Source organism: Cydia pomonella, chromosome 8 (genome assembly GCF_033807575.1).
Source record: "Cydia pomonella isolate Wapato2018A chromosome 8, ilCydPomo1, whole genome shotgun sequence".
Taxonomy (NCBI): Eukaryota; Metazoa; Arthropoda; class Insecta; order Lepidoptera; family Tortricidae; genus Cydia; species Cydia pomonella.
Window position 1 is genome coordinate 4,477,072 of NC_084710.1, and position 23,057 is coordinate 4,500,128.

General features: G+C 38.6%; 1 protein-coding gene across 1 annotated transcript in view; it reads right to left on the bottom strand.

Annotated features, from left to right (window-relative positions):
- LOC133520305 (uncharacterized) overlaps nt 1-23,002 on the bottom strand; it is a 30,173-nt gene extending 7,171 nt beyond the window's left edge. The window contains exons 1-16 of the mRNA XM_061854674.1: nt 22,822-23,002; nt 22,201-22,523; nt 20,873-21,121; nt 10,804-11,002; nt 3,899-4,109; nt 3,101-3,299; nt 2,231-2,473; nt 2,088-2,192; nt 1,952-2,056; nt 1,816-1,920; nt 1,680-1,784; nt 1,544-1,648; nt 1,408-1,512; nt 1,272-1,376; nt 1,136-1,240; nt 1,000-1,104 (exon numbers count right to left, since the gene is read on the bottom strand). Of these exons, the coding sequence (XP_061710658.1) occupies nt 1,000-1,104; nt 1,136-1,240; nt 1,272-1,376; nt 1,408-1,512; nt 1,544-1,648; nt 1,680-1,784; nt 1,816-1,920; nt 1,952-2,056; nt 2,088-2,192; nt 2,231-2,473; nt 3,101-3,299; nt 3,899-4,109; nt 10,804-11,002; nt 20,873-21,121; nt 22,201-22,488 (2,334 nt within the window). The 5' untranslated portion in view covers nt 22,489-22,523; nt 22,822-23,002. The remainder of the gene's footprint in view (nt 1-999; nt 1,105-1,135; nt 1,241-1,271; nt 1,377-1,407; nt 1,513-1,543; nt 1,649-1,679; nt 1,785-1,815; nt 1,921-1,951; nt 2,057-2,087; nt 2,193-2,230; nt 2,474-3,100; nt 3,300-3,898; nt 4,110-10,803; nt 11,003-20,872; nt 21,122-22,200; nt 22,524-22,821) is intronic.
- Nucleotides 23,003-23,057: the final 55 nt, after the last annotated feature.

Sequence of the window (23,057 nt, forward strand, 5' to 3'; positions counted from 1 at the left end):
TTGCAAATTATCTATTCGCACATGTATCGTACGTTTTACAGTACATATGGCCCTTTAAATGTTCGACACAGTAACGAAACATGCTAATTTTCAGGCTGTAAAAATACTTTTAGTATACATAAATTTCACCAAACTGAAGACAGTTTATTCGACGTCGATCGCCATCCCACGCAAATCTGACTTATTCTACTTCCCCTAGTTACCATCAAATATTACCGATGGTACCTACTGATTTTTTTTCCACGTTTTAACACTGGTACCTACTGAAAATAAACCCCAGAAGTCCATTTTTCTAAGATCGAGTACGTCATGATAAATGTATGACGAACTTGATCTCAAAATTCAGACAAGCTATACCACCGACTCGGTTTGGTAACGACTCCTACAATTTTTTCCAGTAGTTCCCAGTCATAACAGATGAGATTTTTTTTCCGATACGACAAGTATAAAATCATTTTGGTAGCTCCTACTAGAGAAAAAAATCCCAGTAGTTACCACCAAATTGTTATTAAGTTTCATCCAAAAAACGTTTTTGCATTAAAGTTATACCAAAAGAGATTACGAATTGGAGCAAATTGTTTTAAAAGTTGTGCTTCAATACGCAACAAACAGCGCTTTGAGCTTTCGAGCTTTGTCGATTTTGATAAAAACCGACAACGCCAGACTCGAGTCGCAGCACGCTCGAACGACACAACACGGCCGTTTTCCTCGGGCGAGAACCGAGAGTGCCTCACGAGGCAAACCCGCAACTCTCCTCACTCAGAAAAAAAAATGCAAAATGGCCACCATACTGCTTGAAAACGAGTTTCAACGTTCTTATAATCAATATTGAGCTCCTATTAAATACTCAAAACTATAATTACCATATTGACGGGCTGCATGAGATGCAGCGCGGCGCCGCACTCGGCGCAGAGCGGCGGCACGGAGGGCGAGCGCGAGCGCCAGTACTGCAGCTCCGTCTCGTTCAGCTATGTATCGTGTTGTCTCCCTCTCACTCACCATGTTAGCGGGCTGCATGAGATGCAGCGCGGCGCCGCACTCGGCGCAGAGCGGCGGCACGGCGGGCGAGCGCGAGCGCCAGTACTGCAGCTCCGTCTCGTTCAGCTATGTATCGTGTTGTCTCCCTCTCACTCACCATGTTAGCGGGCTGCATGAGATGCAGCGCGGCGCCGCACTCGGCGCAGAGCGGCGGCACGGCGGGCGAGCGCGAGCGCCAGTACTGCAGCTCCGTCTCGTTCAGCTATGTATCGTGTTGTCTCCCTCTCACTCACCATGTTAGCGGGCTGCATGAGATGCAGCGCGGCGCCGCACTCGGCGCAGAGCGGCGGCACGGCGGGCGAGCGCGAGCGCCAGTACTGCAGCTCCGTCTCGTTCAGCTATGTATCGTGTTGTCTCCCTCTCACTCACCATGTTAGCGGGCTGCATGAGATGCAGCGCGGCGCCGCACTCGGCGCAGAGCGGCGGCACGGCGGGCGAGCGCGAGCGCCAGTACTGCAGCTCCGTCTCGTTCAGCTATGTATCGTGTTGTCTCCCTCTCACTCACCATGTTAGCGGGCTGCATGAGATGCAGCGCGGCGCCGCACTCGGCGCAGAGCGGCGGCACGGCGGGCGAGCGCGAGCGCCAGTACTGCAGCTCCGTCTCGTTCAGCTATGTATCGTGTTGTCTCCCTCTCACTCACCATGTTAGCGGGCTGCATGAGATGCAGCGCGGCGCCGCACTCGGCGCAGAGCGGCGGCACGGCGGGCGAGCGCGAGCGCCAGTACTGCAGCTCCGTCTCGTTCAGCTATGTATCGTGTTGTCTCCCTCTCACTCACCATGTTAGCGGGCTGCATGAGATGCAGCGCGGCGCCGCACTCGGCGCAGAGCGGCGGCACGGCGGGCGAGCGCGAGCGCCAGTACTGCAGCTCCGTCTCGTTCAGCTATGTATCGTGTTGTCTCCCTCTCACTCACCATGTTAGCGGGCTGCATGAGATGCAGCGCGGCGCCGCACTCGGCGCAGAGCGGCGGCACGGCGGGCGAGCGCGAGCGCCAGTACTGCAGCTCCGTCTCGTTCAGCTATGTATCGTGTTGTCTCCCTCTCACTCACCATGTTAGCGGGCTGCATGAGATGCAGCGCGGCGCCGCACTCGGCGCAGAGCGGCGGCACGGCGGGCGAGCGCGAGCGCCAGTACTGCAGCTCCGTCTCGTTCAGCTATGTATCGTGTTGTCTCCCTCTCACTCACCATGTTAGCGGGCTGCATGAGATGCAGCGCGGCGCCGCACTCGGCGCAGAGCGGCGGCACGGCGGGCGAGCGCGAGCGCCAGTACTGCAGCTCCGTCTCGTTCAGCTATGTATCGTGTTGTCTCCCTCTCACTCACCATGTTAGCGGGCTGCATGAGATGCAGCGCGGCGCCGCACTCGGCGCAGAGCGGCGGCACGGCGGGCGAGCGCGAGCGCCAGTACTGCAGCTCCGTCTTGCACTTGTTCAGCTCCTGAAATTACAATAACATGGTATTACTGCGTTACTTCTGTTTTAGGACTTTCATATACATAATGGCAAAGTCCACAACGCCTTATTACTTATGCAGAATTAATTAATCAATAGGCCTGTAAAAATGACGGTCTATCATAGTCGACACAGCACGATATTGCATAGCGCACTGCAGAGACGGTTTTTAAAGGTATGGCTCGATACGGTCGTCCACATAGACAGATGCAGCCTTATCCGGGCAGTGTGCAGACCACCACATATTACCTAAAATAATAAAATAAATGCGCATATTAATCGTTCACATTGTGGGCAAGTACTTTTTCTAAGAGAGAACAATCTTAACTCGAAGAAAAACTCGTACATAACTTGCTAATCACCTCGAACATCTGCCTAAACTAAATATCGAATCAAGTTAGATCTTGGCCTGCCTTGTTTGAAATCTGCTACTGTTGTTCGGCTGGAACGTAATTTTATAACAGCGCATATTCACTGCACTTCCGCCGACCTACTGGTACTTTTTCTAAGAATAGACTCGCGTGCAACAACAACCTTGCACATAACTACTCGCTAATGGGTAATCACCGCCGATTGGACACCTGTATAAATTAAATAATGAATAAAGTATGACCTGCAGCAGCGTCTGGAACTTGCGACTGGTCTCCTCGTTCTTCTTGTCGTAGTCGTCCAGACGGTTGGCGTAATCCAGCGTTTGCTTCTGCTGTTCGGCGATCTGCTTCTGTTGTTCGGCGATTTGTTTTTGCTGGAGCGCGGTCTTGCGTTTGCAGCTGCGCAGATCACTACGTAAGGCGGATAGTTGGTCGTTGTACCTGAAATTTGGAAAAAAAACTTGTAATATATCTTATGACAGCGCTATGCGCGAATAGAGCGAGCAAATAACTGCTTAACCCAATCTGCTATCAGGTGTTGATTTTAAACGCTGTAAGATTATAAACAAAGAAATTCAAAATGGCGGCCGCTATCCGTTCAGCCCTCCGCAAATGCACTCACTTCTTTATTCCCTGACTGACGTTACATATTATTAGTGCCTTTATTGAGTACTCTCGAACGGGTATCGATTTTAGATAAAATTGCTCGTAATGATTGGATCCCAAAAGAAATTTTAAATAGCATCCGTATTTTTTTCGAAGGTGACTCACGTAAATATTTACGTCTCCTACCTTACTTATTAGCCATATATTGATTTTAAAATCAGTCGCACCATAAACAAGAAAATAAAAATGGTGGCCACTACTTACTTCTCCATTCCCTGCTTGGTGCGGTGTATCAGTTTCCGCAGCACCATGTTGCTCTGCGGCGGCAGGCTCTCCTCCATGAACAGGTTGGAGATGGAAACGCGACTGTCGGAGACTAGCACTAGCGGCCGCGCTGCCGGTTTCATAATAGCGGCCACTACATATGCACTCACTTCTTCATCCCCTGCTTAATGCGGTGTATCCGTTTCCGCAGCACCATGTTGCTCTGCGGCGGCGGCGGCGACGGCGGCAGGCTCTCCTCCATGAATAGGTTGGAGATGGAAACGCGACGGTCGGAGACGGCGCTGGCGGCCGCGCTGCCGGATTCGAAGCCGCTGGGCGGCGGCGAGTCAAGGCACATGTATGATTTACTGCTCTCGCCGGCTGGAAGTAAGAACGACACGTTTCAATTGTGTTTTTTTATACAATGTTGGCCGAAATGTTAATGGAATTGATCATTGACCATTAGAAATCGAACCATCCGTTATGGTTTATGGTTCAATTTGTAATGGTTAATGGTCAATTGCAATTAACTTTTGGCCAACACTGTTTGTATCCCAGATAGGTACTAAGATTATATGTAGATTGGAGAATGAGGCAGGTTAAGTATAAATTGGCCTTGAATTGTCATTTTCTTTAAAGTTGTCCACTACACTTTTTAACACGCTTTTATTAGGTCGACCTGTATGTAACTATGTAATGGAATCTAAGGTAACTAATTTAACCATTTTACAAGGATCGTAGCGTCATGAAAATTGGCAGCTGTATGTAGTTCTGATGACAATACAATAATATGGTACTGTCGAACTGATCTGATGATGGAGCCGGAAGATATGAACTAGAACTTCATGATGGAACATCGTGTCATAGCTGTATTTGAAGATTTTAAATTCCATTCCGTTACCATTCTTGATAGACTTTGTATGACGGTTACGGAATGGAAAGAACTAAAAATGTATAGAAATTTTGGGGCACTTATTCTATTACTACATCAAATAAATGTAGGGATAAATTTAAATAAACTGGCTCATATAATCATCTTAGTTTAGTGCAGGTCACAATCGACGAACTATAGTTGGTCAAACCAATTTGTCAGTAAATAAGAACAAAAAAACTATACTCATCCTTTTCTTTTGGATGCTAATACTAGTGTAAGACAAAGATAGTATGACTCCCTCTGTCTATGTTTGAAATGAGATAGCCCTTTGACAAACTATAGTTAACATTTAGTGACGTCGGCAATAACTATCCTATTTGTAACCTGCACGTGTAAGACTGCTTACAAAGTCTACCTCTGGGTAGAAAACTACCTTCTAGATGGAATTTGTTTGTTGAAACAGTCACTTCAACTGGTTAACCGAGACGGTAAAAAGACCCCAACTAATATTACTAATGTGAAAGTAACCTTTTTCTTGCTAGCTTTTTAAATTTACCACAGATAACCAGAGATGACCATAAAGATAGACCGTATTTTTTGACATGTTTTATAATTACAATTTAAGTTATTTGTATATCTGTAAATATGTTTGGATTATGTAAATATGTTTTATATTTTCTGATTTGCATACCTTCCGGCTGAATGCGCTGATATCAACATCGATTATGTATGATAACAACATCTATTATGTGCGTGCATTTTTAGCAAATAAAGTTAAAATTTGAAGTTAAAGTTGAACTCTCTGTCTGTTACCTCTTCACGCTTAAACGGCTGAACCGGTTTAGATGAAATTTGGTATGACATAGACAAGACCAACGATTTAATTAGGAAAAATATTGTGATACTCTTAGAAAAAATCGAGTATAGTATTGAAATTAATAGTTTTGCAAAAATGTAGAACACAATTGGAATAAATTAGAATATTTTTACGGCGTACAGCTAAAACAGGTATGCAAGTGCAGGGAGCAAAAGCCAAAGGAAAAAACAATCTGAATTTAACTCATTCTTTTTGACACGAATCTCGGAGCAGGGCTATAACCGCGAAAATCGAAGTTCGTCAATTGCAAGCATTTTTCTTTGTCACTCTAATAACGTCTTAGTGAGAGTAAAAGAGAAAGATGTGTGAAAATCGGTTTTCGTGGTAGGCCCCCAGAGTCTACTCTAGTTGGTGTAATGCTTCAAAAAATACCTATAAGTGCGGCCGACGACAGTCGTGCTGAATATGGTAAAAGCGAGGGACATCCTTTCTAGGATATCTCATCAATGCGACTTTTTGCGAGGTCAGTGGATGAGCTGTTTATGCTAAATAATACTCGTAAGAACTTGACTGCCTCGTATACACGTTTGTTAGAATATTAATCTCGGTACAAACGGTGGGTGAGTTTTGTAGCCCGATTTCTGGACTTGATGTAAAAAAATAATGAAATAAGTGAGTCAATTTGTAGATGAGTTTAATCATCACACGGTGGATTTTATTGTCAAAATCATAATACCTAGACGCCTTTCTAGCAAAACAAGCGACTGATACGTTGAGAAAATACCTATTTAGTACTTTATTAAGATGATAGTTATTGCGGAATACAGGATACGTAAGCTATTTTTTATAATATATTGGCCACTATATACTTCAGACACACTAAATATGGTAAGAAAACGATTGTCGATATATTTTTAATTTAAATAATTATACAGCTCATAACAAAAGTGTATTAAAAGAGAAGAATGAAACAGCCAAAAAACATTAACAATTTCAGCAGATGATGGGCTGATGCAGGCAAATATGAAAAACGGGTCCGTAAAAAGCTGCCACTGAATGTGCTAGGAAGAAGCCGGCTATCACTCCTACAGGAAAAATAATAATAAAAAAAAACTGTAAATTATCTAAATTAAAAGTCGCTTTTTATTGTAGTTATTCTAAACCAACCCCAACAAGGACTAATCCCAACAAGGACTAGTTTACCCTCTGGGTTGGAAGGTCAGATGGCAGTCGCTTTCGTAAAAACTAGTGCCTATGCCAAATCTTGGGATTAGTTGTCAAGCGGACCCCAGGCTCCCATGAGCCGTGGCAAAATGCCGGGACAACGCGAGGAAGAAGAAGAGATTCTAAAAATCTTAGTTTGTTCTCAATCGCATCGAATTTTTTCATTTGAAGATTAGTTTTATTTCGGTGTACCCCCTTAAGCTTTAGGTCTGTTGATTTTGTCAGATTATCATAAAGCGTGTCTATCTTGTACTTTGCCGGTTGCCGGGAAACACATGTGATGTCTTTATCAATGGAAATGTACCATAATTACGGCCTTGTTTCTCACTCTCGTATTACGTATATTATACCCTCATTGAAATTGCGTAGGATGTAAATACGTATAACTTATGTATGCACATTTGTTGTGGAAGCAATGAAATTATGGACAATGTTTTATGATTTTCTAGTATTCTGCGTTGAAACCAAAAATACTTGGTCAATGTCACCTGTATTTTTATTGTATTCTAGGTATTTTATTTCCTGCCACAGGTACTGTATATCTACAATACTATCCCATATAGCATAACCATCGTAAATTAACTTGTATTTGTTAACAAAAAAATATTTTTATTCATTTTCATTTCATTTTTCTTTTTTGAAAGTTAATGAATACAGTCATTTTTAAATGCTTTATTTTGCTTGCTGTTGCTTAATGCAAGGCAAGTGTATCTTAATAATATGTATACATACCTATATATGTATTATAGTTATTTATCTACACACATATCGTACACCTTCTATGATGCCTTAAATATCCGTAAACAATGGCCAACATTAAGATAAACTGTTTTGTTACAACAAAATTTCTTATCTGTGCAAATGTTGTAATTGCTTCATTAATACATCAAAATCGTTGGTAATGACATTCAAATTTCGAATAACTCTGAAAAAAAAATCGATTCGACCTCTATTCTAATATCAGTCGAGATGCTAAACTATTATTTTTAGCGCTAGATTACCCACTACTAACATTTTTACAAAGCAGGTATATCATTGTTGTGTGACTGTGTGGCAGAACAATTTTTATTTTTTAATTAGTTTTATTTACTAGTAGCTCTGTGAGCTGTAGACCTCGCGAGCATAGCTGATGGCTCCTCTACACGATGGCCCAGCGTAGAAATGCATTTATGCGTTAGAGCAGCGGTTCCTAACTTGGGGGTAATTACCCCCGTAGTGGTAAATCGGGTCTTTTACGGAGGTAATAAGCTCAATTAAATATAACAGAAATTAGACCTGTAAGAAAGAATATTGATATTTATTGGGAGTAGGGGTAAAATCGGGTTCCCTAGTTAGTCATAGGGGTGGCAGAACTGACAAGATTAGGAACCACTGCGTTAGAGGGAGCAAGTGATATTGCTATCTCATTTCACCGCATAGCTATGTCCCTTAGATTGGCCTACGCTGGGCCATCGTGTAGAGGAGCCCTTAAAACTGAATAAATGTATGGCTCCGCTGTTTAGAAGAATTTATAAGAACTAAATTGACAAAAAAACATAATTATCGAATAGGATGGTCCAACTTTGTATGTAGAAAAAAGTTAAATTTTATAGAACAGTAATCTATGTGCCAAATATGAACTCATTTGCGAATGATTAGGTGGTCGCTATGATTTTGTGATTTGCAATATCCTCATACAAATAAAAAAATGCAAAGTTACCTAAAACAAAAAAAAACGATCGCCATTTTAGCATTTTAGCATACTTATAAATAATAAATAAAACGAATAAAGAGCCCTTAAAGACATTTCCAAAGCAGAATTATTGATGGGTCAATTTATTTTCATACTATTTTGTATAGCAGTATTGTTTCATTTATAGCGACCTCTAAATAATGTTAATTGCTCTTAATTTTTTATAGATACTTTTTCGAATATCAAAAAGCGCTGGTGGCCTAGCGGTAAGAGCGTGCGACTTGCAATCCGGAGGTCGCGGGTTCAAACCCCGGCTTGTACCAATGAGTTTTTCGGAACTTATGTACGAAATATCATTTGATATTTACCAGTCGCTTTTCGGTGAAGGAAAACATCGTGAGGAAACCGGACTAATCCCAACAAGGCCTAGTTTACCCTCTGGGTCGGAAGGGCAGATGGCAGTCGCTTTCGTAAAAAGTAGTGCCTACGCCAAATCTTGGGATTAGTTGTCAAGCGAACCCCAGGCTCCCATGAGCCATGGCAAAATGCCGGGACAACGCGAGGAAGAAGAAGAAGAAGACTTTTTCGAATATCAGAATTTAAAGAGTCCGCACGGAAAAGGAATTTTCATTAATTATTAACTAAGAAAACTTTGTACACGTAAATTTACTGCCATCTTTGGACACATGATTAAAACTTTTGGAACGTTATGGTGCCATCGCTCGAAACGATGCTGTCAAACATTTGGCCTTTTATCTATTAGATGGCGCCACTTTTAGGTCTTTAACAATTTTATCATATCATATATAACGAATAAGGATCAAAAAGATCATCAAGGAAAGGAAAGTCAAATGGCTTTCTACAATTCTTATCATGTGTCGAAAGATATAGCAGCAACTTTACTGTAGCAACAAAATTTTCTTTGACAGTCCACCTCCATTTCAAATTCTCTTTGCCAACGCCTACAAAATGGGAAGGAAAGAGAAAATACTCCCTTTCCCGTTTCCAAACGACAACAGTTAGTCGGTCATCCCCTGAATGGTAAAAGTAGAACCACCTCCATCTTCGTCGGCAGAAGAAGGGCCAGAGCTTCACTCTGTAGTGTTTTATCTCTATAGGATTTGGCAATTTAATCCGCTAAAACATCATTTTGCTACATCGAATACCTTGACTAAAATATCAACAGAAGATACATAATAAATCTTCGGAACACTGTGTTCCTGCACATTTGTGGCCTGAATTTTTGTAGACAAGATTATAGCAAGCATCGCTGGCTCTTAGTAATCTATATGCACCAAAATTTTCTAAAAGAATGCCACGAACCGTACCGAAACTTTCTGCGGCGACTGTACGCAGGAAATATTCTAAAAAACCGTTTCCCTCTTTTAGCTATGATATATAATTTTCTTTTATTAAAGCAATATAACATACATTTACGTTTAAACTTCTAGTCCTAATATAATAACAATATTCAAATCTACAACTACGTCTCTATAGCAAAGCCAAAGTTGATAAATTAATCTTAATGCAAAAACTGCTCAGATTTTTTTTTACATGAACCCGTTTTCGCCTGCGCAACTGTCCGTCTCATTGAACTTTAACGGCTGTAAAAAAAGTTCAGACAGTAAAACTGAAACGAATACGCTTTGCTCGCGCTTCGTGCTCGCTTGATCAACAATACGAAATTTAAATACAAAATGTTACAATTCAGGGAATAGATCCAGGGTCCTCTTCTCTCTCCCTCTTACAAAGCTTAGTCAATAAAAAATAGGAAATTAAAGTGCAAAAAAACAAAAAAAAGAACAAAAAAGATTTCATTGTTCGGGATTTGAACCCGGAACCTCATGATTGTATAGCTAGTGTATTCCAATTGAGCCACGAATGGATATATGTGGCACGGTGAAATTAGGCTACTTATTCTCGAGTAAAACCTAAATATCTAAATACCCCCTAAACCAGCGTTCTAAAATATCTGAATTTTTCGCAAATCACTCTGTAACCATGTCTCACAAGGAGGAAACTCTTATGATATCGATACGGTTATTTGTTTAGGCGCGACGTACCATGACTCCGCCATTTTGAAAAAATTCCAAAAACTGGATCGACAAAAAAATTCTATTTGATCATAGAATATGGTCACAAAATTTCACGCGAATCGGTTGAGAATTGCGACCTGTAGAGGAGAACATCCGGACATACGAAAGCAGATTGCGCGAGTCAAAACGTAGACCTACGCTACGCTTCGGTCAATTAGGAGATATGCAAACAAAAATTATGTAAATAAACTTGAACAAAATTAACGTGTATATTATTAAAAAATATACTAGGAAATTGCCAATAGTTATTGCATATTTCTGATCAAAGCTCACATTTAAGGATATTGTAACTTAGAATACCAAAAAGGCAGATATATTATGTAAATTGAAAGTAAGGAAAATACCTAAAAATTGGCATGAAACACTACAAATTACCAACAGGAAATACTTACGTGAAAATGCGGTTGTGATGTCGAAGAAATCAGTACCAAAATACGTAATTTCTGGCAAGTTAGGTTCAATGTGTTCCTTAAAGTACTCCATGGCCATGGTGGTCAAATCGAACAGTTCATCTGTAACTTTGTAAGGCCTTGCTAGTTTTGTTGTTGTTGTTTTCAAGTATGATAGAATATTGTACACTTCATCCAATATCTGTAAACAAATGTATCATTGGGTAAAATGTTAAAGTCCCAAGATACAGGCGCAGCCTAGTTTGGGACACACTGGAAAGCAGTTGTGCAACTTTACCATGTACTCTGTTAAGATAATAAATTATTCTTACTCATAAAACAAATCTTTTAATTTAAAAGTCACTCCCATACAATCGAAGTTATGCTCTCATTTTAACATGACATGCTTAAGTTACATGAAACATAATTCATTTTTTTTTTTGCAAAAAACAAGTACATATGTACTTTCTTTTTGCTAATAAACAAGTCCCCGATTTCTCAGCTTGATAAAAGCCTGTGTTACAGAAGTCTCCCGGAATATAGAAACTATAGAAAACAGGAAATATTAAGGGTTAACTAGTTTTTATTGCTAAAAATTGTTAAACAAGCAAAATAGAGCTAGTAGAAACTATGTAAGTAAAACGTGTTTTTAAATAAATTCGACCACAGAACACGTGAAATCGAATATGCTAGTTTCCTAACGGGTAAAATAAATAATCGGTATGAAAATTTTCAATAATTTGCTAGTATGATGTTAGTAAGGAAAAAACAAATCGTGACTTCCTCCTTTTATAAGTTGTTTGCTCATTTAAAATCGTTGATGGCGTTACAAATAGTAACTTATGGAATTCACGAAGTTTTTTTTATTTCAATTTTGTTTTTTAGATTTAGGTGGATTCATAGGATAAATCGTTTATTAGGTACTGGCTACTCTCCAATAACTGAACGTATACTAAAATGGCTAAAATAAGAAATCTATTTATTTATTCACACAATTCAAGTAAACCAAATAACATAACTTCTGAAAATTTACTTGGATTTTGTGAATATTAAACAATCTTTTTTTTCAACTTGCAATGAAATGTTGACATGATGTATTTCAAATTAAATCCACGTCCAATTGTGACAACGTCTTGGCATTCAACCATTCCAGTTATTGGAAGGTGGCCAGTAATAGACGAATTACCCTCCTTTTGATAATTATTTGAAAGTTATACAATTTAAAAAAAAACGTTGAAATGAATCGCATAAGTTCCCGAAGCCCGATGGGAAACTAGCATACTGTTGCACAAGATTTTATGACCCAGTTCATTTATTACTAAGTGAATGGGTGGAGTCCAAAAAAGTTGGACCGTTGCAAGCCAGTTGTTATCCAACATTATCCATACAAAACGACGAAGACGAAGACGAAAACGTTCAACGTTGAACCTTTTGGAGTAAAACAGCAACTCTTTAACTGTCCGTCGGTGGACCTTATGCCTTTTATAATAAGGTCCACCGATGGACAGTTAACAGTGTGGGCGATGATACGCCCTACTATGGCTTATAAAAACATTCAATAGTGCTATTGAGTACTTGGTAGAACACCGATAAAAATACCTTTACAATTGTTATTTTAACGCACGATCTCATATAAAATTAGAAGCAGGTACATCTGTGTGCAATATAGCAGTCAATGTGAAAATGAAAATTAACAGAAGTTCATAACTTCATAACTTATCATATTGGCACTAGGTATTGCTTTTTTTCTGCATGACTTAACCGTTTTCCAGGCCGCACCAGTCTACAAGGTGTTCCTTAAAAATCCAAATATCTTCCAATTAATCCAGGTTTGATGATTCATTTGAAGGCAAGTCATATTTCCCGAAAGCGCAATTTAATTTGAGTCTTTAATCGGAATGCTAAAGTTGAAATTCTATTGGCGCGTTTGTGGTCGATAAATCTTACTATACCTGGAAACGCGTTAAATCAACTGTAAACTTAAATATAATATTTACTTCATTGCAGAAATTCTAAATGAAAAATAAACTAATGTGTATAATTATTTCAATTTAATATGTTGCCCATTATGTTCAATCGAAGCTTTTTTTATTCAACAAGAACAGATCTTTTGAAGTAAATTTATGAAAAATGTTTACTTTGCTAGTGCACTAGAACGCTGATGTAGCCTCCTTTCGCATTAATTTTCGTTTCAACATTCAATAACCCAAATAAACAGTGGCTAGACGTACTAGTGATACATAAATTCATATGTAAGCAACACCAAGGTCCATTCTGCTTATTAATGCCTAGTTAGCATTTTTTTCGGCTAAGCAGAAATGACGATATACAAAAACAGATACTTACCATAGGTTATATACAGTTATTTTACTAGTAACTTCTGCCCGTGACTTCGTCTGCGTAAAATGATGATTTCTGTGATAAACTAAATCTCAAGGCTCGGAACCGGTTATAAAAATATCGGTAAAAAAATTGTAAGCTAAATTAACTGATTTATTCGACGAACGACGAGACGGCCGTCCGGCCTGGTGGTGTGCCGCGTAAACTAAAACGCCCACATAGGAAGAAACCGGTTTTTATTGTTCTAAATCGGTTAATCTGGCAAGAGCTTTATGGAGATGTTCTCCTACATACCGGTTTCAAAATAACGGTTTTACGAACGAAACCCAAATTAAAAGGTTTTGTGCCCAGTACATGATAACGGTTTAGAAATTTAACCGGTTTCCAAGCTTTGCCATATCCTCTCATCATCATTCTAATTGGGTTACAGTTACAAAAAAAAAAGATTAATTTGTCTATTTCACAGAAAAAGAAGCAAAAAATAAGTTTACTAACACGGAAAATTAAGTTTACCTATATTGAGCACAATATTATATTTCTACAATACCCCCTACTTATTATTGCACTGTTATCGTATAATTTACTTACAACCTATAATAATCATAAGAAGTAGCTAAGCGTGCCTAAAATTGCGGGGATCTTTCTCTTTTACTCTCACTAAGACGTAATAAGAGTGACAGAGAAAAATCCCCACAATTGACGAACTTCGGTTTTCGCGGTTATAGCCCAGGTTTCATTTTGAAAACCGCCATGACTGGGCACCGACGGCACCGTTAATGCGTTAACGCGTAACTAAGATTGTACTGTTGCAATACTTGCGACAGTGATCTACTTAATATGAATTGTAAGTTTGAGTTCTGAAAGTTAACAAATTATTTAAAAAAAAAAACAGCTGAGAGCGTGTCCGGCCACGCTCAGTATAGGTTTCCATATTTACCCGTCCGTCGCAATACGGGGGAAATTATTGAGACTTATCGTCATGGGGTTCACATAACACGTAACGAACGGGCAAATACGGAACCCTACACTGAGCGTGGCTCAGCAATACGCTCTTGGTCGGGTTTTTGTGTCTAACCTCTTAACTTCCAGAACCCAAACTAACAATTATAGCAACAATACAAAAAATGCAATTTTAGGTAGGTACGCATTAACGGAATAATGGTGCCCAGATATGAAAACCGCGCGCACGCTGTTATTTGCGTAACCATTTTGTAGGTACACCTCCCCCGGTTTCCTACTTAAACAGTGGGCTGTGGATTGTACAGTCTTTTGCTGAATTTAGTTAAGACCCTTAATGGCATAACAATCGCGGAACGTGATGGTAACAGTAATCTATAAATCACTACAGTCCGTATTTTTTAGATTAGAAATTATATAACCTCTAAAGTATGCACTGCATTAATTATAGTGTCGTTTACATATTATTATGCCGCAATATTAGATATCATAGAAACTCTAGTATTTTGGAAGAAAGTTAGAAGAAAAAGAAAATAAGTTAATTACCGTGCTACTTTTGAGGTTAGAAAATATCTAATCTTTAAAAAACGGGGTTAACTCCCAATAGTAGAACACCCAAGAATTGGGTTAATTTAATCTTGCTTCTAAATCAATCAGGCGAATTCTATTCAATTCAGGTCTACGCCCTTAACCTCTTCCTCTTGTCTGTACATGAAAAAAATCCTGAACGATTTTAAAAGACGTTTGAGTAACTCAGAACGACATACATCATGTAATAATAAAAATACGGCCGTCAATATTCTACGCAAAGAATAGTGATGAAAATTGTTGTGTATCAGAATATAATCGATAATTCTGGAGGTCATTTGATGACCTGGCGTCTTGGCTTCTTTTAACATCTTTTAACGACATTTGCTTAGAGTCAGACCTAGTTAGGTTGGCACCGATTTTAATAGCTCAGACTGTGCAAATGTTAAGTAAACCTCATAATTTCATAGAACTCATAGAAGTTTATTAACCCACTGTCTGGGCTGTCAAAATCACTGCCAATTTATCTTGGTCTGACTTGCGATTTGGGATCATTCTATCAGAATGTCGCTTACGAACTTAAACTTTTACTGAAAATGGTAGGAACCCGAATGCCAGTTTGATGCCACTAAATTTTCAAGCTAAACCATCGACCAAAATATACAGGGTGCTCGCGAGGAACCCATATAACTTTACCAGCATATAGCTGAGGTCGTAATAATTAAAAAACATTATATAAACATAGGTCGAAATTAGATTTTTAACTTTTTTAACTTTTCATACAAATTAAATAAATTATTTTTGGTTCACCAGTAACACAATGCCTTAGGACGAGCTGGCAACGTTTGTTATTGTCTCTATCTCTTTTCACTAGAACGGCATGTAAGTCACATAGACATTTCTTGTCAAACAAATTATTTCAAACCAGAATGTACATAATGTGCAATCGGATCTCTTTACCTATGTATGATTTACTTATTTAAGGCTTGCCACACACTAGTATTTCCGCCCGCAGGATTATGATAATTATGAATATTATGATCAACCACCGGCGATTTAAATCGTAGTTGTACAGTCGACGTCAAAAATATGTTTACAATTTTTCACCTTATTTCTTTGTAATTAGGTTCAAAAGTGTAAACATATTTTCAATCTGTAAGTCAATATCTGGCAGTGTTGTCAGAACACTGTAGAAAGGGAAGAAAGAAGAGAAAGAAAAGAAAAGACTTCACGAAATGTAAACATTGCCTTTTTTCAGCGAGAATCGCCTCTTGTTGTTAGATGTAACTAAAAATAACATTTAAACTACATAAGGAGAACAACATAACTACGATTCTTATCAAAAAACGCCACTCTTCAAGGTAAAAAATTTTCAAAGTGGGATCCTCCCTTGTCAACACATAAATTTATTCTTGTACGCATTTGTTGGTTTAGTTGAGCTGGCCAGTCTTTCAGGTTCTGAGCGGCTTCCGTGATTTTTAGGATCAATTCTTCCCTTGAATTAATTGGTTTTGAATAGACCATATTCTTCATAGTGCCCCATAGATAAAAATCTAAAGGGGTTAGATCTGGTGATCTCGGAGGCCACTGTATCGTTGGAGATCCTCGACCAATCCATCTATTTGGAAACTGTTGGTTAAGATAATCCCGTACCACGAGACCATAATGGGGGGGAGCTCCGTCGTGTTGAAACCACATTAAACGCCGAGTCTCCAAATCGATGTCTTCGAGGAGAATGATCAAGTTGTTTCGCAAAAAATGTAGGTAGCTTTCTGAATTTAGTCTAGCAGGGAGCTCCACCGGCCCTATCAATTTATCGTCAATAATGCCTGCCCACATATTGACTGAAAATTGATGTTGGTGCGAGGATTCCCTGATTGCGTGCGGGTTTTCCTCCATCCACATATGACAGTTGCGTGAATTGAATACCCCTGATCTCGTGAATTGAGCTTCATCAGTCCATAAAATAGTTTTAAGGAAATTTGGGTTCTGAAGAAGTTTTTGATTAATTCTCTGACAGTAGGCAAGTCTTGAAAAGCCGTCGTTTTCGATCAGTCCCTGAACTTTTCTGAGGTGGTAAGGATAAAGACCATACTTTTTCCAACATCGCCACACGGTGAGGTCGCTGACCCCACACATCATGCCTACGCGTCTAGTTGACAAGGAAGGATCTTCCGTAATTAAATTAAGTAGCCTGTCTTCAGTCGCGTCATTCAATCCCACAGCTCGCTCGGAGTTGTGCGGCCGAATTCCTCTTTCTCGCAATTGTCGAAACATGTCCGTAATCGTAGAATAATGGGGCACACGTCGATTAGGGTATCTTCGCCGGTACTCCTCAACGGCCTGCACGGAGTTACCGTTGCAGAAGCCGTACGTAAAAATAATATCTGCGACATGTTCTGGTGGGAATGTACGTGGCATTGTCGGTATACTTTTTTTTAAATGTACTTTTTGGTCTTCAAGTAATGCAACAAAAATATGACATTTAAAGGAAGTCATAATTAATAAGTCAAAGTAAGAAAAAATAAAATCCTAGGCAGCCATCTAGCTGTAGATACATATCACTAGAACTAAGTACCTATTGCATGGATCCAAAAGTTAAAAAGATCGCACTGTGAAAATAAATGTTTTAAGTACGCATTAAAATTATTACCAGTCTATTATTGTCGATACGTAAATAATTTTAGTAATATTTTATCAATCTTCATGGATTATGATACATACTGGCCACTTGGAAATTTCCTTCGAGTGTGTTTTATAAGTACTTTAAATAATGACATCAGTCACATGAACGATGGGTGACATTGTTGGTATTGATTCTAATAACAATATGATGTCTCACGTTTATAACATTTATTTAAACAGTGCGACGAATAATAATTTTCCTAATAATTGGACAAATCGTGTGGTTTAACTTAGACGGCAGACTTTTTAATCAGTGGAAAGGAGAGTAAATTGGTTTTTTTGTGCTGCTCAGTGAAAAATGTATTAAGGATGCTGTAATAGAAAATACTGCGAGTACTAATACTGAAGCAGTATCTAGTTGAGTGGTTACGGATTCACGGATTCTACGAAGTGCACGTAGACGAACAAGCTGGTAGAATGAGAAGGGTACCTATTGCAATTCCTGACAGTGATCATACTTTTTTGTTTGTAGGGTAATAAATAAATAATCTTATTAAAATTTGTGTTACTTTATTTAGCTTTAATACAATCAAACAATAATGGTATGGGTAATAAAAACACTTCGAACTGTTTATTTAGTTTCATGTGTAGTTTTCACGATTTAAACTGAATAGGTGTCCAATTTTTACCCGAAGTAGCAAAAACTTAGCTTCGTTGTTCTGCCATCATAAGAAATCAATCGATCATTAAGAAATATGCATTCTTATGAATAAATACGTGTCACTTCAAAATAAAACTAAGACGGTTAAATCTATCAATTCTTGGGCGTTAAGTAATTTTGTTTATCAATTCTTCACTAATACCATTGTTTTAGTCGTGGACTTAACAAAAGCAATGATCATTGATCATACTTTGGATTAAGTGATAGAATTTTAAGATTCTACGTATTTATTTTCAATGACACATGTCGATGATAGTGACAGGAACGAGCTTCTGCAATTTACGTCAGACAGATAATGTGATGCGGTCTTGCAACGTCGCTATCCTAAAGGTGCATTATACTGGATGTTTTCTTAAATAAAAAATATTAATTACTCGCAAACTAAGCCGAATCCAGTTTACTTTATATGACATTTTATTTTCTAAAGATGGTCAAGAACATGGTGGTAAAGTTATATGGGTTCCTCGCGAGCACCCTGTATATAGGCTTCCATTTTTAGAAGTGTTAAAAGAGTACATCTAAACTATCCTCTCGCGTCGAATGATGGTCCTTATAACAGTTCCTTCGAGGCCCATTTGGTTGGTTTGGATTTAAATAATAATTGAAGACATATGTTTTTATCGTATGTTTATTACTGAAATTTTATATTCAGGCTCTGTCTACCCCTTCCCAGAAAAAAGCCTTTAACTAGCTTAGTCGTTTATCCAATAGCCCCAACGATACGCTTTCCCTTTGAATTGATTTCCCGTTCATTTGGCTTAGCTCTAGGAAGGGGTTTCCCTTTCAGAACTACCGCTACAAATGAAAGGGTATCCCCTTCCTAATATAAAAAATATGACACCTGTGCTGTCAAGGTTTAAACATAAATGAGCAATAATGATTCTATTTTTATGAAGAGAAAGTTGAAAATAAGCGTTATAAGGGATACCCCTTCAAGAGGTTAGTGCTTAGGGACGGGTCCAGACATTCGAAAAGAGAACTGCTTACCCGTATTATATATGAAGCGCTTTAAAGGCCGAATGAAAGGGTTTTAGAGAGCAAAGCAAAGCCTTACGAAATACCCCTTTCAAAACTCTCGAAGGGGATACCAGACCAGTCCCTGGTTATATTTCCTGGTCTGGTTTATGTGCTAAACTTTCAAAAAAATTCTACAAACATGTTACGTAACAGCTCCTCCATACAAAAAATTACTCGAAAGACTACCTCGAGTTTTTAATTTAACCACAAAACACTCAGAACAAATTAAATGTAACAAAGTTAGCAATATCATATGCCATATTACTTCAGTTACGACTAATCGCATTACCGTAATGGCATTGGAACAACGTATGTGATGCGTGAGCCGTTTCCGCGTCCAAGCCCCTTAGGCCTCGGTTATGACGCGTAGCAGGCATTATGCAATGCCAGAACACACATACGTCCGACCAAAATGACATTTTAATTTAACATTTTCACATCCATCTTCTACAATACTTTTGCCTCTCAAATGTTTAGATTTTGTGATTTAGGCTTTATGCATTTAAAATGTATACACATTGTGACTATTGTGAGGTGTGGATCAGTAGATACGACGTTATACTTATAATTTTAGTACAATATTACATTTCGGATCTGAACTTGAGACTTTATGCCTAAAATATTCTGAATGTCGAGTGTAAACAAGTCAAAATACGATTTTAGAGACATCTCTTGGACTGTTCAATTGGTTGAAATAAAAAATACGGATCTATTAGAAAAGTACTATTAGCGATTTCACTTATCCAGAATAGAAGGTATAAAAGCCTTTCTCAGTAAAGAAAAGAATGGCCTTTCTAGCCCACATAGTTTATGCAATGATAGCAAACAAAAGTGCCAATTGTTGTTTTGACTCTCCTGAAAAGTTGACTTTTTTCACATCCAACCATATGGAACTCGAGACTAGAAATATTCTCCTTATAAGAAAGTAAGACAGCCATAATAGCCATATAACGCGATAACAAACCGCAAAGTTGATTGATTTCGTGTCTGAGGGCCTACCGCGAAAAACAAAAGTCGAGGTTTCGTTATTTGCTTCTTTATCGCTCTTGCATATTTTAACGATGGAAAGGATGGATATATATTATCGTTTTTCGCAGTAGACTAAGGCACGTCTAAACTGGCCGTATTCTGCGTGAGGAAGTTGCTCGCTCTGTGTGGACCCGGCTAAAGGCCATCGACGCTCATATTTGTGCTTAACTTTCTTTTAACTTGCCTACGAAATGTAGTAGGCCTTATGCTTCAACTACTAGATGGATTTGTGGTTTACGTTATATGGCTACATCACTTGCATTTCTGATAAATTAGAGAAGTAATGCAAGACTTAAAATGCTTAGCGAAAGAGGAAGGTCATAGCTTAGCCCTAAGACCGCGGACTGGACGCACGCGACCGGCCACGTGCGTTCAGTTCAAGGGCTTATAAGTTATTTTCTATAATAAGCTTCTCAAATGTTTGGCTGGGATGTATTTAAGCATCTATAGCTTCGATAGAATCCATCATCGTTGTTCTATTTAATATATAACATGACTTTCTACAAGCCTTAACCACTTAATGCATGTAAGAAAAAAAAAGATTAAATTTCAACTACAATAGCTGTCAACAGAGTTGAATATTATATCCACCATATATGGCTTAATATGCGGTAAAAGATATAATAGTACAAAATACATGACAATATTCTTTTTTGTTTTAGTCCCAAAAGGAGTAATTGATATTCTCTAGGTTCAGAATGGATGTCCACTAGATCAGTAACTGCTCCTGGTATATGTATTATTGTTGAATTACAACATGGTGAGTAGGTATCTAATATGCTCATATATATACCTAGCTGTGGGGATAAGACAAAATGATAAATCTTTGAGGTTTAAAAGAATTTATGAACTCACCTCTCCGGGGAAGAAACAGCAGTGTTTCCTCTCTATATGTTTACCAAAAGTCATCTGCAGAAGGCTCAGTCGCATGTGCAAAGTCTCAATAATGTCAGACTCGCAGGCCAGAGGGTGGCTCCTCCGTGCAGACTCTCGGCGAGGCATCTTGGCCTTGATGGACTGAAATCTGTGCAACATTTGGTTCTGCAGCCGTTGGAACGTAGAGTTTAATATACTACTACACAATGTGTTAAAGTGTCGGTTCACCTGTAACAATGGATGCAGTTGAAAACATACAATACATATATATCAATAAAATAATTATAACTAGCTGTTAGGATTAAATTCTTTACCAATATACAATAATATATATGTAATGGTAATCTAAGATAAGTGCCATCCTGCAAGACATGCATAGCCTAGTGCAGGTGTCACAGGCATTTATTATATTTTATTTAGCAGTGTTTAACTACCTCAAGACTGCCAACCATGTCCAACATTGCCCGGCTTAAAAAATGGTGCTTCTTCAAATAAAAGTTGTTTTTGTATTATTCCTAATACATTTTCCTTTTAAGCTATAGAATCTCTTAGGAATAAGGTATAAAAATTGTCAGTTAAGTATTGATAATGGCATTTTAGTTCATGTATTCTGCCCTCATAAGCCAATTAGGGGTATCTCATAACTTAAAATTCCAATTTTCAATATCACTAGTTCTCAATACCTGGAGTCAAGACAAGAGACTGACCATTATGCTTATGAGGTCTATATTATATTGTGTTGCAACTATTAACTCCATTAATCAAAGCTCAATTATCATTAATTTGTGTATAGAATTTGTATTAGAATGTCTAAAACAAAATTAGAATGAAATTATTCAAGAAACATGTACATTACCTCCTTTTTTTAAGTTTGACAAAAAAATGCTTTGTTTTTATCTTTATATTATTTTGCTTAGTGGTTACAACAGTAATTTTGCTTCTTTTGCATTTTTCATCTTCATACATATTCAAATCAACTAAACAATTCTGTCCAAGTTTTCTTGTGAATAAATAACTATAATTAGTGATTATATATACAATTGTAAGATTCTATAGAATCACCCAACCCCCTTCATATCTATTAGTCACACTAAATGCACTATGAAGCCATGTTGAGTAAAGTAACTAAGAAATATGATGTTACCATTTGTTCATACAATATTCAAATCTTTTGAATTAGGCCTCATAGTAAGTACAGTAATGTTATGTACATAATCAGCCTGTTTTATGAGTGGTGAATAGATATGTTCCAGGACTACAAATGCTTAAGGTTAAGTAAGGTGTAAAATAAATATACTGAAACTAACCATCCTGAGTTGGGACACATATTTAAAGCCCAACATACGAAGTATCTTCTCCTGTATTTCAATGGGCAAGTCTAGCAAGCTTGTAGAGTAGGACTTGGGCGCCGGCACCAGCGCTGAGCAGCGCGCCGGCGGCGCCGAGGAGTGCGGCGACGACCCCCCCGGGAGCTGGGCGCTGGAGTGCCGAGTCACGCGAGACACGGCCGCGGGCTCCGCGTGCGTAGGGCCAGCTCCCTCGCCGCAGCCGGCGCCGCCGCCGCCGACGCTACTCATCTGCCTCGTTGACACCATCTTACCCAGTTTGGTTATCAATTAAAATCTGAAAGCTGCACTATCTCCGTTAGACACTCCATTTATCAGACAAAATATACACCATTTCGACAAGCATCTGTAATTCCCGAATTTAAAAATAGAAACGTAATGAACAAATGAAACGATTAACATTATTACTGAAGCATCGCATATAATTTCTATTACAACAAAAATAATTATTTTTGGGCTCTACAGTAAATTCTAAAATGGTGGCCGTGGCTAGATCGGTAATCACTTCTCGCCAATGAATGTATGATTTCTATGGATTTATGCCTGGTTTAATTTATATAGAACTGATTACTGAACACTCACTCAAGAGTTCATGCACATGTTTTGTATATTAAATCTTGATTTTACAAAGAAATCAAATTTCTAAGACGCAATAGTTCCCGAGTCCGCTACGCTTTCACAAGAATTATTTTTTTGTTGAATTGGATTGGTTGCCCGACTGGAGAATAGAAAACGTTCAAGCTTCCATAGATGCGCATCTTATTGTCTATTACATTGTACGACTGATGAAAAACTTCCGTTGAATAAATATTGTGCTT